Below are 15,651 nucleotides of genomic sequence, written 5' to 3'. Positions count from 1 at the left end.
CCGAAAAGCGGTCTCCCACCAGGGACCCGCGGGCTCCCGGTGTCACCGTCCACCAGACCTGCGGCCGGAGCCTCCGAATCTCCGGGGTCGGGCCGCAGCAGCGCGCCACCACAGCTCCTCCCGCTCCGAACCCGGCCAGTCCGCGATGGTAGTAGGGCTGAGATTGCAATAAATCAAAAGTATTTCTGAGAGACCTCAACGACAGTGTCTTTCAAAAATTAATGATGATTTTAATATTTCTGACATCAGTTCAGCAGTATCTCTGGTGTCCAGGTTTGATGGTATCAGGCTTGTCAAGTTTCCCAGTAAATGAAAATCAAAATAAATTGCAGATGCTGGAAACCGCAATAAAAACCGAAGATGCTGCAAGAACTCAACAGGTCAGACAGCATCTGAGGAAAGAGTTAAGGGCCTGCCCCACTTATCAGGGCTCAAAATTGTACAACTCCACCAGACTGTTAGGTTCTGCAACTGTTTTTCATTATACAAGTCTAAGATACACAATTAAACAATTAATAATTTGCATAATTTAAGTAAACCAAAGATTCTATTTATCTCTGTTCCAGAAAATAAAGTTATATACTATTTTCTAAGAACACAATCTCCCCCACCCCATAATGTCTGTGCAGTTTAACTCAGACAATAATTATTAAATGGCTCGGCAATCGTTTCGCTGAACACCTGCGCTCAGTCCGGCTAAACCTACCTGATCTCCCGGTTGCTCAACACTTTAACTTCCCCTCCCATTCCCACACTGACCTTTCTGTGCTGGTCCTCCTCCATTGTCATAATGAGGCCCAGCGCAAATTCAAGGAACAGCACCTCATATTTCACTTGGGTAGCTTCCCACCGCTGCCGAGGAAAATCCTGAAGACTAGCTACAGAGACCACATAACAAACGAGGAGATATACCAGGAAACTGTCACAAAGCCTCTCAGCCAGGACGCAGGATGAAATTTGCGGGACGTACTCAGAATGTCACCAGAACGTGCACCTAAGATAGCAATGACATGGCAACCTGACGGAAGAGGGTAAAGAGGCCGACCAAAACTCACATGGAGGCGAACATTCCAGAAGGATTTGGAACGCCGGGACGCAAACCTATCGAGGGTGGATGACGTCACACATGACCGAACAGAATGGCGAAAGCTTGCTGCCCAATGCACTCTAGTGTGTGGGAGGAACTAAGTCTAATTCTAAGTAAGCTTACACCCCAGCAGTATGAACATTGACTTCTCTAACTTCAAGTACCCCTTGCTTTTGCTCTCTCTCCATCCCCTCCCCCTTCCCAGTTCTCCAACCAGTCTTACTGTCTCCAACTACATTTTATCTCTGTACCGCCCACTCCCCTGACATCAGTCTGAAGGGTCGTGATCCAAAACATTACCCATTCCTTCCCTCCAGAGATGCTGCCTGTATCCCAGCATTGTGTGTCTATCTTTGATTTAAACCAGCATCTGCAGTTCTTTCCGAAACAATTGTATGTGTTCTACTGCCTTGTTTTTCTCTTAGGAGGAGATTCATGTAGAATCGAATGCTTTCCCCAAATCAAATCTAGAAAACTTTGAAAGATTGTAAGAAAGTTGTCTACAAGCATCGTCTGCCTCTTCCTTTAAGACGATGAGATGGAGCCAGGCTGATTGTGGCATTTCATCATTCTAAAGTTGTTTCATCTTCTTTCTCCTCTCCCCCCATCCCAACATATTAATTCATACTTGCCTGCGTTTGGCCCATATCCCTCTAAACCGATCCTATCCATGTGTGTACCTATCCATGTACCTATCTTTTTGTTTCTTAAACGTTGCAATAGTCAAATTTAATTGCCTTGGCCTTTCTGGAAATAGATCTGCTTCTGCTATAGTTTCAAAGTACACATTTCTATTTTTACTATTTCACTTACCAGTTTTCAAGTGACTCATATCACTCCCAACCATCTTCTCCATCCTAATATGATCAGTAAAATAAGTATGGATTTTTGATTTCCCTCAATTTCCTTTCACTTTGCTATCCATTATGCACCCATGGTTTTATTTAATATCTCCTAATTAAAAAGCTGTGTACTAATATTCTGAACTTCACTTCCAGCTATCATCCTTGTCTGTTATTAGCAAACAATCTCCTGAGAGAAATTATCGAGCATTGTACCTTTGAATACATCCTGTTAACAGGACTTTAACCATCAACTGACTAATGTGACTATTCCAGATTACCAGAGTGTCCCTCATTCAAGTCTAGAGTATTTCACGTAATTATTCACAATAGGAAATAAGTGGAAAATAACTCTCTCATAGAAACAAAAAGGCAACCATTCTACACGATCACCTGCTTTCGAGTGGCATACCATTTATTAAACAACCGAAAAAATGTGGGAAGATTCAAAACATAGATTCCATGCAACATTAGAAGTTGGGGTAATCAGACTAATTTCAATCAAGAGGTAATTTCAGCTAGCCAATAACTCTACAATCCTCACCTTGAAGATTGGGGAATAGATTGACTAAGAAACATACACAATGATGGAATGAAGAGAAGAAAGGCTTACAAGAAAAAGCGAGAGGGAATTGGAAGATTTGGTAGGACTATTCAATGATCTGAAAATGTAGGAACTGCACATAAATCACTCATCTCACAGATAAAAGGATATGTAAGTGAAAGATTATGTGGAGGATTGGTATCTTAGGAAATGTGGGGTTTAACAGTAGGTAGCCCAGCTACAACCTTTTTGATAGCAGCTCCTATCAAAGCAGATTGAGAGCAGGTTGACAGCACTACCTGCGTTGTTGTAAAAGTGTGCAGGATTATGAAAATATCCTATCCATTTAAAGGATGTATGCAACGGGAGGGATCTGGACCCTGAGCAGATATTTACAAGTCCCTGCTCCTGTACTCAAATTGCCTTGCAGCAAAAACAAATAATATAAGACTTTGAACAATTAGTATACAAAGACAATGGTCTCGTGATTGTGATGGGGTGGGTGAAAGCAGAGGACGTGCCATCCATCACCATTCAGAAAAATGGTAGCTATGGGTGAGTGGTGGAATATTGCCTTGGGGGAACGGGACCCAACGGGTCCCACTTGGTCTAGTAGATAATTGTTCATTCATCCACATTAAACTGCATCCGCCATGCATTTGCCATGAACCAACTTGCCTAAGTTCCACTCCACAAATAGCAGGCAATAGCAATTGCGAGTGGAGTCTAACCATCTCAAATTAATATTCATTGGGGGCATTACCGTTGTCAAATCTGCTATTCTCATCATCTCAGGAATCATTAAAGTACCAACCTTGACTCGACACGTAATCATTGTGGCATTAACAGTAGGTTGAAATCTTATATGGTGAGGCGAATGATTCACTTTCTGACTCGCGCAAGGTCCATAATAAACATTCCTGGAAGTAGTGCAGTCACAATGACGGAGATAATGAAAGAGGATTCAGAATTATCAACACTGATTTGCAGTGTGCTATGGACAAGGATCACTGCATCGACATGTCAAAGCACTACCCCAAATCCATGACCTTTAACCTTAAAGGACAAAAGAAACACACACACACACACACACACACAAAAACCCGGTGACTGGAACGGTGACTGTCAGAGTGGAAACATAGAAACATAGAAAATAGGTGCAGGAGTAGGCCATTCGGCCCTTCGAGCCTGCACCGCCATTCAATATGATCATGGCTGATCATCCAACTCAGTATCCTGTACCTGCCTTCTCTCCATACCCCCTGATCCCTTTAGCCACAAGGGCCACATCTAACTCCCTCTGTTAACTCCCTCTTCAAAAGTAGTCAGAATCCTAGAATTCACCAAACACATACACACATCGCTTCCTTCACCAGCCCGTTGTGCAGGCAAAGCCAAGCTGATACAGACACACCGCGAAGAACTGGAAGGTTGGCGCTGTAATTAAGATGGCTAAAGCACAGGGTGCGGCAAGTCCTTTAAAAGAGGGGAGGGAGAGGGAGGGGGAAGAAGGAGTGGAGACAACTTTTAAGAAGCCAGAGATACACGACTGTGAAGCTTGGCGGACATTTAACATTACCGGTCGGTTATCCTTGGTTCTGAAAACTACTGGTTACCTTTTCCCCCCCCCCCAATTCACCAGTCAGCACCGGGTACAACCTACAACCTCTGTACAACCTACAACCCTTCAACCTCCTGGCAACTCATTAGGACCTCCTGGCGACCCACCTATGGCATGAGAATTCTCGCTACTCTCCACCGTGGTTACATTCTAGTCGCCACAAATTTTTCAACATGTTTACTGCCATGAAGGTGACTCCCCGGCAACTACCCGTGAACATGTGGCGACTGCATAGTCTCCTGCAGTCGCCTAAAAAGTTGCCTAAGTGGGACAGGCCCATTACTCGGATATATGTGAAAAAACTTAAAAAGTAGTCAGAATCCTAGAATTCACCAAACAGCAACATTTAATTAACGTCACCAATAATATTACCAATGTCAAAAAACATTCTCATTCAGAAATTCAACATTTGTCTAGTAAGCTACCTTATTTGCTTGGCACAAGTCAGCTTGGGCAACGAGAACTCAGCTGCCTAGCCATTACCTTTATACCAATAATCAATGTTTGGAGAATAAAAGATCCAATAATTAACATCAATTCCACAATAGGATCAGGACATTCTCTGCATGTACAGTACATTATACAGTGCCCCCCATAATGTTTGGGACAAAGACCCATCATTTATTTATTTGCCTCTGTACTCCACAATTTGAGATTTGTAATAGAAAAAAATAAATCACATGTGGTTAAAGTACACATTGTCAGATTTTAATAAAGGCCATTTTTATACATTTTGGGTTCACCATGTAGAAATTACAGCAGTGTTTATGCATAATCCCCCCATTTCAGGGCACCATAATGTTTGGGACACAGCAATGTCATGTAAATGAAAGTAGTCATGTTTAGTATTTTGTTGCATATCCTTTGCATGCAATGACTGTTTGAAGTCATGGACATCACCAGTTACTGGGTGTCTTCTCTTGTGATGCTCTGCCAGGCCTGTATTGCAGCCATCTTAAGCTTATGCTTGTTTTGAGGGCTAGTCCCCTTCACTTTTCTCTTCAGCATATAAAAGGCATGCTCAATTGGGTTCTGACCGGGTAATTGACTTGGCCACTCAAGAATTTACAATTTTTTAGCTTTGAGAAACTCCTTTGTTGCTTTAGCAGTATGTTTGGGATCATTGTCGCTGGAGAATAAACCACCAGCCAATGAGTTTTGAGGCATTTTCTTGAACTTGAGCAGATAGGATGTGTCTATACACTTCAGAATTCATTATGCTATTACTGTTAATATTGACCAAATTAAAGACACCATAAAATAGAGGATATCTGCACTTGTCAGAATTGCTTAATGCCTGTCAGCTGAATTTTACAGGCTTTGAATGGTGCCAGCCAGTCGCGGCTCAGACTGGTATGCAGGATGGTGAGGGGTCCAGGTGGTTTCCTTGTTTCCCATAAATTGATAAAATGTATAGCAGTTTTGCAAACAAATCCTAAATGCATTATTTCGATTGGATCGTTGCAAAAACATTGTAAATAGTATAAATAATGTTGCAAGATGGTCATCCTGTTAATCGATGATTGGTTGAACTGTTGAGCCTTGGAGAAACTGTTTGAATCTCGGGGCACATGTTTCAATGTTTATTCTTGTTTGCATCCTTCTCAAACTTTCTTTCAAATAACTTGTATTAGTTACTGTATTATTGGGTTAGGGAAATGTCTATCATATACTGTGTTAATTGATATCTGTTATTGGACTGTAAAGAGACCACCCCCATGTGGTTCGGCCGCTCAAGGTTCGGGTACCTATAAAAGACCGTTCCCACAAGGTCCTGTGTCGATCTTCTGGGAGAACGCTTAGGACTGCATGACCTTCTGGAGTGTCTCTGCTTGAGCGAGGCTAAGAGGGCTTGGTCAGGCAGATACGAGGATCGAACCCGCGGTGGTTAGGTACAGTAAAGTTTAGATGTGCAAGTGCATCTCAGTGATTTTTGACTGGAAGTCAAAGGTTTGGCTGATGTCTCTAACCCACCTTTAAATATATTACCAAAAGAACATTTGCTGCAGTTATGTCCTTTGGCCATCTCTTGTTAGTTAGTGTAATGTTTAACCTGTCAGATAGGTATAGTCAGTTTTAACAGCTATTATCATAAAATGCCTTTAGAAAATTCCTTGCAATCTGTATATTTTGTTGTGGATAAATTATGTGGGAAGCGAGTGTACCAATAGCAATAACGACCCATGCTATGGCCATTTCATGATAATTTTCGGCCCTTTAGAGAAAACATGCTTGCATCAATCTGTGGTGTGCATGGTTAAGCATATATGTTATCATGGTCCAGGATTTATTGACACGTTGATCGTACGCTGAATAATCCGACCACAATTTTGTTTGGAAGTGGAAAGAAATAATAGAAATTGCATTAATTGCAATATGTAAAAAGAGTTGAGATACTGTATTATAATTTTGCTGCATGTCATTGTGGTATATATCATGTCTTGATTGGTGAATATGTTTAGTTTGTGACTTTATTTGAAGCAGAAATAATAAGCGAATGCTTCATTGAGCATAATTCCGACTGGTAACTACGCACTTCGTCCGAGCACATTATCGCATGCGTCATGCAAGCCGTCTAAACTGTCATTTGGCAACCTAAAAAGCAGCCACGGTTGCCCGGCTGGCAACAGGGTAAAAAAGTTAAGCGAGAGCCCTGATGTGTCCCAAACATTATGGTGGCCTGATGAAATGGGGGGGGGGGGGGGGGGGGGGGGGCTACGTATAAACACAGCTGTAATTTCTACATAGTGAAACCAAATTGTATAAAAATACCCTTTAATAAAATCTGACAATGTGCACTTTAACCACATGTGATTTTCTTTATTACAGATCTCTAATTGTGGAGTACAGAGGCTAATAAATAAATGATGGGTCTTTGTCCCAAACATTATGGAGGGCACTGTAAATGTGCCCAGACAAGAATAAATAAAATGGCTATTTATCTACAATCTAAATAACAGCCTGTACTCAATCACCATGACTCTCACCTGACGCAGTATCCACAGGTTGGCCTTTACTGGAAACTTTCACTCCATGATCCTTCCACGATGCAGACCGGGGTACGTAGCAACAAGCTCTCAGCAGGAAGGCCCAAGGCCCTACCACAGTACTACCATGACAGCCGTCAAAGACATTTTCAAATGGGGTTGCCACTTGTATGCCGATCTTGACAAAGTCAGTGAACCCAATGGCTCTTCCCACTGCAGAGCTCATAACAAATTTTCAGCATCTTTCAGTTTCACACTGTGATGTTCACACACAGAATTGAAGACTGCCTGAACATCAATAAGCAGTGGTTCAATGGCATAACACAGCATGTTAACTGTTAAACACAGCCATTAGATAATTTCATTTGAGAATTGCACACATTTCTGATGATTGTCAATTATACTAACGTGCAGCACGATGACTCAACCTTTAATCTGGGCAAATATGTTGTACTTTGGCAGGTCAAATACAAGGGGAAAGTACACAATTACTGGCAGTTCCCTCAACAACATTGATATGCAAATGAATCTTGGTGTCCAAGTCCATAGCTCCTTGAAAGTAGTTACGCAAGTAGTTCGAGTGGTAAAAGTGGCTCTTCATCGGTAATTATGCTCAGCATTGCATGTGTCAATAAATCATGGTAAAGCTTTACAAAACTTTTTTAGGGTGCACTTAGAGTACTGTGTGTAGTTCTAACTGCCGCATTCATAAAGTTCATAAGACATAGGAGCAGAATTATGCCATTTGACCCATCGAGTCTGCTCCGCCATTCAAACATAACTGATCTTCTTCTGCTCTTAATCCCATTCTCCTGCCTTCTGCCCCTAACCTTTAACCTTACGAATCAAGAACTTATCAATCTCCACTTTAAAAATAATGTACAGGAAGTAAGTTGCAGTAAGGATGTGAAGGTTTTGGAGAGGGTACATTAGAGGTTTAACAGGAGTGTTGCCCGGATTAGAGGGTATTAGAAATTGGACACACTTGGATTGTTTTCTCTAGAGTGGAGAAGGCAAAGGAGAGACTTGATAAATGTTTACAAAATTATGACAGGTTCAGATGGGGTAGACAGTCAGAACCTTTTCTCCCCCGGGATGGAAATTACAAATATATTAAGGCTTATCTTAACTTTACATGTTAAATTTATCTTAACTTTATATCTTAAATTTATAAGGGGAGGGGGGTACAAAAGGCTTTTAAATAAACACGTGAATATGCATGGAATGGAGGATGTTCAGAAGGAATTATTTTAAATCCATATTATGTTCAGAGATATCATGGCAGAAACCAGCCCAGTGAATAGGACATACAAGGACCCGCAGATGCAGACTTGCAAAAAAAACATTAGAAGGCATAGTTTTGTAGGCCTGAGGGAGAAATTTAAAGGATATGTGTGGGATAAGTTTTTTGTTTACACTCAGAGTGGTGGTGCCTGGAATGCACTGTGGAAGCACAGCTGGGGCTCAACTCAACAAAACTTCTCTTTTGCTTTCTCATTTTCTTCAAGTTGAAGGTGTTGCCATGATCCTCACATTTCATGCCATCAGATTCCATATCCGACACATGACATTTCCACCCCCTTCAATATGATCCCACCACCAGTCGCATCCCCACCTCTTTCTGCTGTCATAGAAGCTGCTCCCTCTCCAATTCCTTGGTTCTCATCCCTTCCCACACAAACAACCCCATCCCCAAGTATTTTCTCCAGCAACCACAGGAGATATAACACCTGTCCCTATACCACCTCTCACACATTCATCCAGGGTCCTCAGCAGCCCTTCCAGGTCAGACAGAGGTTCACGTGCATCTCTAACCTAATCCTCTGCAGTTAATGTTCCCCATGTGGCCTCCTTTATATCGGCAAGACCAAGCGTGGACTTTGCGACCGTTTTGCTGAACACTTGAAGGCTTTGTGGCAGAGTTTGCAGATGATACGAAAATAGGTGGAGGGGCAAGCAAAGTAGGGAAAGCAGGGACTCTACAGAAGGACTTGGATAGGTTGGGAGAGTGGGCAAAAATGTGGCAAATGGAATATAGTTTAGCTAAGTGTGGAGTCATGTATTTAGGTAGTAGGGATAAAGGCGTAGACTATTTTCTAAATGGAGTGAGAATGCAGAAATCGGATGTGGAAAGGGACCGGGGAGTGCTGGTGCAGGATTCCCAAAAAGTAAATCTGCAGGTCGAATCGGTAGTAAAGAAACCAAACTCAAAGCTAGCATGTATTTCAAGAGGGCTTGTATACAAAAACAGGGATGTAATGCTGAGGCTCAAAAATGCAGTGGTAAAGCCGCATTTGGAATATTGTGATCAATTCTGGGCACCATATCTGAAGAAGGATGTGCTGGCTCTGGAGGGTGCGGAGGAAGTTTACAAGAATGATCCCAGGAATGAGTAGGTTAACCTATGATGAACGTTTGTCGGCACTGGGCCTGTACCCGCTGGAGTTTAGAAGAATGAGTGGGGACCTCATTGAAACATACAGAACAGCGAAAGGCTTGGATAGAGTGGTGGTGGACAGGATGTTTCCATTGATGGGAGAGTCTAGAACTAGAGGTCATGGCCTCAGAGGACGTTCTTTTAGGAAGGAGATGAGGAGAAATTTCTCTAGTCAGTAGGTGGTGAATCTGTGGAATTCTTTGCCACAGAAGGCAGTGGAGGCCGTCAGTGGATATTTTTAAGGCAGAGATAGATTCTCGATTAGTACAGGTGCCAGAGGTTATGGGGAAAAGGCAGAAGTATGGGGTTAGGAGGGAGAAATAGATCAGCCATGATTGAACGGCGGAGTAGACACAATGGGCTGAATGGCCTAATTCTACTCCTATTACTTTTGGCCTTATGACTTGCGCTTGGTTCTGCTGGATCTCCCAGTTGCTAACCATTATAACTCCCCTTCCCGTATTGACTTTTCTATCCTGGGCCTTCTACATTGCCAGAGTCAGGCCACACGCAAACTGGAGGAACAACACCTCATATTCCATTGGTAATTTACCAACAGTATGAACACCAAATTCTCCAAATTTAGGTGACTAACCCACAAACACCCCCTTTATCTCTTTCCCCATCTCTTCCCTGTGCCTCATCCATTTCGCCCCTTCCACCGATATTCCTTCATCTGGCTTCACAATTTACACTCTTCTATCCTTATCTCACATCTTTTGTCTTTTCATCTCTGACCTTCAGCCACTTGCCGACCAAAAACCCAGCTCGCCAGTATCCACCTATCACTTGCCAGGCTTTGTCCTGCACCTCTTCTCTTCCAACTCCCATTCCCCCAGGTTTTTGGTAGGCAGATAGTTGGACACATGCCAGAGATGGAAAGACAAAAGGAATGGCCTGACCTAAGACCTGCTCAGTTACTCCAGCACTTTGTGTGGTACTTTGTGTCTTTTTTTAGTGTAGCAAATCTTTGTTTCACTCCTCAAATAGCCAGAATATCTTTTTTTAGACTAGGCAACCACAACCATACTCAATACTCCAAGGCCTCATAATTGCAGCAAGACATCTGTACTACAGTATGCAAATACTTTCATATTAAAGGCCTCCCTCACTGCTTGCTGCACTGGCATGTTGGTTTTCAATGACTTGTGTACAATTCAATGCCATTACCTAATCCCTCACCTATTAAACAAAAATCTCTACTCGTGCACCATTGAATAACCTCATTTTTTCCACATTACATTCCACCTGGAATGTTCTCGCCCATGTAGCTTGTTTGATAATCCGTAATACCTCTTTACATCCACTTCCCACCTAGTCATATGAAACACAAAATTTGGTATGCAAATAGGAATGATTCAGAGGTAAATTAACACAAATCCAGGCAAATGGTTTAGCTTAGATAGGCTTCTTGCTCGGATGAACACATTGGGCCAAAGGACCCTCTTCTGTGCTAGAAAACTTGATGAATCTTTGGGTATTTTCTCTGGTTGAGTTGTTGATACAAATCTTGAATAGCCAGACGCCAAACACCGAATCTTGCAATGTTCCAATAGTCATACACAAAATATGTTAAAAGGTATTCATTCCTATTATGACTTTCTGTCCAATAATCAATTTTTTGTCCGTATTACACCCAGATTTTGTATGCTCTAAAAACCCCAAAACACACTACTGGCAAAGGGGGGGGGGCCCGAGTCAGAACATTTACTTCTCTAATTTTAGATCGCCCTTGCTTTCTCCCTCCTTCCCTGGTTGGGGGAGTGGGCAGATGCATAGCAGATGAAGTTTAATGTGGATAAATGTGAGGTTATCCACTTTGGTATCAAAAACAGGAAGGCAGATTACTATCTAAATGGCGTCAAATTGGGAAGAGGGGAAGTACAACGGGATCTGGGGGTCCTTGTTCATCAGTCTATGAAAGTAAGCATGCAGGTACAGCAGGCAGTGAAGAAAGCGAATGGCATGTTGGCCTTTATAATAAGGAGTCGAGTATAGGAGCAAAGAGGTCCTTCTGCAGTTGTACAGGGCCTAGTGAGACCACACCTGAAGTATTGTGTGCAGTTTTGGTCCCCGAATTTGAGGAAGGACATTCTTGCTATTGAAGGAGTGCAGCGCAGGTTTACAAGTTCATTACCGGGATGGCGGGACTGTCATATGCTGAGAGAATGGAGCGGCTGGGCTTATACACTCTGGAGTTTAGAAAGATGAGTGGAGATCTTATTGAAACATACAAGATTGCTAAGGGTTTGGACACGCTAGAGGCAGGAAACATGTCCCCGATGTTGGGGAAGTCCTGAACCAGGGGCCACAGTTTAAGAATAAGGGGTAAGCCATTTAGAACGGAGACGAGGAAACACTTTTTCTCATAGAGAGTTGTGAGTGTGGAATTCTCTGCCTCAGAGGGCGGTGGAGGCCAGTTCTCTGGATACTTTCAAGAGAGAGCTAGATAGGGTTCTTAAAGATAGCGGAGTCAGGGGATATGGGGTGAAGACAGGAACGGGGTACTGACTGGGGATGATCAACCATGATCACATTGAATGGCGGTGCTGGCTCGAAGGGCTGAATGGCCTACTCCTGCACCTATTGTCTCCCCCTTTGCAGTTCTCCTAAAAGTCCAACTCTCTTCACCTACTTCCTTTCTTCCCCCCTCTACATCAGTCTGACGAAGGGTCTCGACCCGAAATGTCGCCTATTCCTTCTTTCCATAGATGCTGCCTCACCCGCTGAGTTTCTCCAGCATTTTTCATCGACCTTCGATTGTTCCAGCATCTGCAGTTCGCTCTTAAACGGATTTAAAATAGTTAGTCATTAGGCACTGAAACAGGTCCTTTTGCCCAACTCACTCATGCGGACAGGTGATTTCCTAAAGTGCTGCCATTCGCCAGCATTTGACCCATAATCTCTCCAAACTTTTTCTGCTCACAAAGCAGTCCGAATGTATTTTAAAAGTTTAATTTGTATTAACCTTTATCACTTCCTCTAGCAGCTCGTTCCACACACCCACCATATGGAAAATCAACCCTGCAGGTTCCATTAAAATTTTACCCCTCTCACCTTAAACATATGCCATCTATATCAGACACCCCTGCACAGTGAAAAAGACCAACCTTCCACCTAATCTAAGTCCTTCATGATTTTTAATATCCCCTTGTAAAGTCACCTCCAGCCCACTGCTTCCTTCGCTCCAGGGAAAACAGTCACAGCCTATCTGGCCTTTCCATCCAACTCAAGAATTCCAGTCCTGGCAACATGCTTGCGAAGCTTTTCTGCACCCTCCATAGCTTCACCACATTCTTCCTATTGTAAGGCAACCAGAACCACTCACAATACTGAGATGGACTGTATGGCAGTAACATGACATCCCAACTCTTGTACTCAGTGTCCAGTCTGAGGAAGACAAATGCGCCCTATGCCGTCTTCATCACCTTGTCTGTGTCATGACTTTCAGGGAAGCTTGTATACATATTCCTCAGCCTCCTTTCTACAACATTGCCATGGGTACTGTCATTTACAGTGCAAGTTCTGCCCTGCTTTAACTTGCAAAAATGCATTAGATTCATAGACCCAAATCAGCAATGACCACGATAGACCACTCATGTTAGTTCCATATGTCCATGCCAGGCCTATAATGCCTCAAACATTTATATTCCAGAACCAGGGGTCACCATTTAAGAAAAAGGGGTAGGCCATTTAGGCCTGTCTAAGGAAAAACGTTTTTACCCAGAGTTGTGAATCTGTGGAATTCTCTGCCACAGAAGGTTGGCTCAAATGGCCTACTCCTACGCCTATTATCTATGTTTCATATCCATGTAGCTGCCCAAATGTCCTAATTGTTATTGTACCTGCCTCTACTACTTCATCTGCCAGCTCTTCCCTTATACCCACCACCTCCATAAGAGAAAAAATAATCTAGCAATCTGCCTAACACTACCTAATATTGCCCTTGCTCTAATAATAGATGTACACATTGAGACACTGGAAAATGAGCATACCTCAGAAACCAATTACCCATGAAGGCAACTATCAGTGGCCCATTCTTAGTCATGTGTGTGACCAAAAATATGAAAAATTGAGGAATACATCTCTTCTAATTCTGAAAGCATTACAGGTATATGTACTGTATATATGATTCATAATTTTTTCAAAGTTTATCAAGTGAAATTTTAATGTTATGCTGACTGTTTGGAGTCAGGTCAAATGACTGGTCACGTGTGTAACCTCACATGAAAGCATTTTTTTTCCATCTCAGATTTATCTTACAAACTCTGAATTTTAAAAAGGTAGAATGTTCATATCTTTAGCAGACATGCATTATAGTTTTGTAGGTAGGACACTAGCAATAAGACGAATCTCTTACAATAACTTTTTAATGTATTACTTTATGTAATGTCATCTGGTCACGTGTGTGGCATTTTGGTTCACTTTCCGAAGAATGGCCCCAATGATAAAATTCATCATCATCTCTTGTCAATTGACAAAAAAAAGCATTTGAAGAACAAGGCCTCAGATCTGGCACCAAAGTCACTGCCTACCAAGCAGCACTAATCACTGCCTCCTGTGTTCTTCTGAGAGATACAATCTACCAAATATGGGCATTTCAAGGCACTGGAACAATACGAATAACTCTTCCTCTGCAAAATCTTCGAAATTCAAACATCGGTACCCTTTCCCAGACCAGCACCCTCAGCAACAAAGCCATGATTACTCAGGCAGCTCCATTGGGCATGCCAAAAAGTTATCTGCCCAACACCAGAATCATAAACATAAATTAAATTCTAAGTAATGCCAAGAGAAAGAGATCACATGCAAAGAGGAAAAGCTTAAAGCATCTGTGAAAAATTGTACCAATTGGCTATGATTATTCAAAGAAGGAATATTCAGGATGCCCCAACAGTACACAGAAACAGAGAGTAAACAGCTAAAGAGCAAAACCATCTAACAAACAAGCCAGCAGCCCATTCAAACATCACCTGACCCATCAATGGAACAGCCAAGTTTCCTTGACACATAAACATGATCAGTTACATCAGAGCCTAAAGGAAAGGAAATCATCGTTGATCACAAGGAACTGTCTTCAAAGGATATGAATCTGGTTTAGTTATGGCAGAAAAGTAGTAACAGCTCAATATAAATATCCCCACTAGCTTTTAGACTTAACCAAAGCTGAATTGCAGTTATGAATAATAAATGCAACAGGTAAACGGAGACACACCCTTATAACGGTTAGGGACGCCTTTCATAACGAGGACCGCTGGTTTTTGAAGTGCCAAGAGTCAGGAGTGTCATTTATACCGACAACCGAACGGTGAAGAAATTCTTATTTGCAGCAGCTCAATGCAGTTTAAATACACAAACAATGTCATTCAATCATAACCATTATTATACATTAGGAAAACTAGCGATTCCTTATCAACAGCCGGTGCGGGGAACATGTGGGGTAAAGCCGGGTGGTGATCTGGGGGGTGTTGAGCCCAACATGTGTGCACTCTGGACTCGGCCATCCTCCAGCACCCCGACCGCTCCAGCCCAGCCCAGCAGAGCCCAGCCCAGCAGAGCCCAGCCCAGCCCAGCAGAGCCCAGCCCAGCAGAGCCCAGCCCAGCAGAGTCCAGCCCAGCCCAGCCCAGCAGAGCCCAGCCCAGCCCAGCAGAGCCCAGTCCAGCAGAGCCCAGCCCAGCCCAGCAGAGCCCAGCCCAGCCCAGCCCAGCAGAGCCCAGCCCAGCCCAGCAGAGCCCAGCCCAGCCCAGCCCAGCAGAGCCCACCCGCTCCCACTTACTGCCTGTGTGCATCCAGAAGGGGATGGAGCCGTCGCTGTGTACTAAGTGTGGGCCCTTGAAGCTGTACTTGTACTCGAAGCGGCGGGTCTGTGAGTCGGTGGCCGCGACCCAGCCGACGGTGAGGGTGATGATGATGAGGAGGTGAAGCTGCAGCCGGAGAGCGCGAGGACCCGGCGCCGCCATCTTCGCCGCGACTGAGGCGCCGGCCCAAAGCCGCCCGCGGCATGCCGGGAACACGGGGACAGCCAACACGGCGCTTCCCCATTGGTCGCCGGCGCCTTCACTCGCATACACACACACACACACACACTGACTCTCTCACACACACACACACACTGACTCTCTCACATACACA

General features: G+C 43.4%; 1 protein-coding gene across 1 annotated transcript in view; it reads right to left on the bottom strand.

Moving 5' to 3' along the window:
* Positions 1 to 15,512, bottom strand: part of lman1 (lectin, mannose binding 1) — a 61,765-nt gene extending 46,253 nt beyond the window's left edge. The window contains exon 1 of the mRNA XM_033032768.1: positions 15,296 to 15,512. Within this exon, the coding sequence (XP_032888659.1) occupies positions 15,296 to 15,479 (184 nt within the window). The 5' untranslated portion in view covers positions 15,480 to 15,512. The remainder of the gene's footprint in view (positions 1 to 15,295) is intronic.
* Positions 15,513 to 15,651: the final 139 nt, after the last annotated feature.

The sequence above is a fragment of the Amblyraja radiata genome, chromosome 1 (genome assembly GCF_010909765.2).
Source record: "Amblyraja radiata isolate CabotCenter1 chromosome 1, sAmbRad1.1.pri, whole genome shotgun sequence".
Taxonomy (NCBI): Eukaryota; Metazoa; Chordata; class Chondrichthyes; order Rajiformes; family Rajidae; genus Amblyraja; species Amblyraja radiata.
Note: the sequence above shows the minus strand (reverse complement) of the source record. Positions and strands in the feature narration are given on the sequence as shown.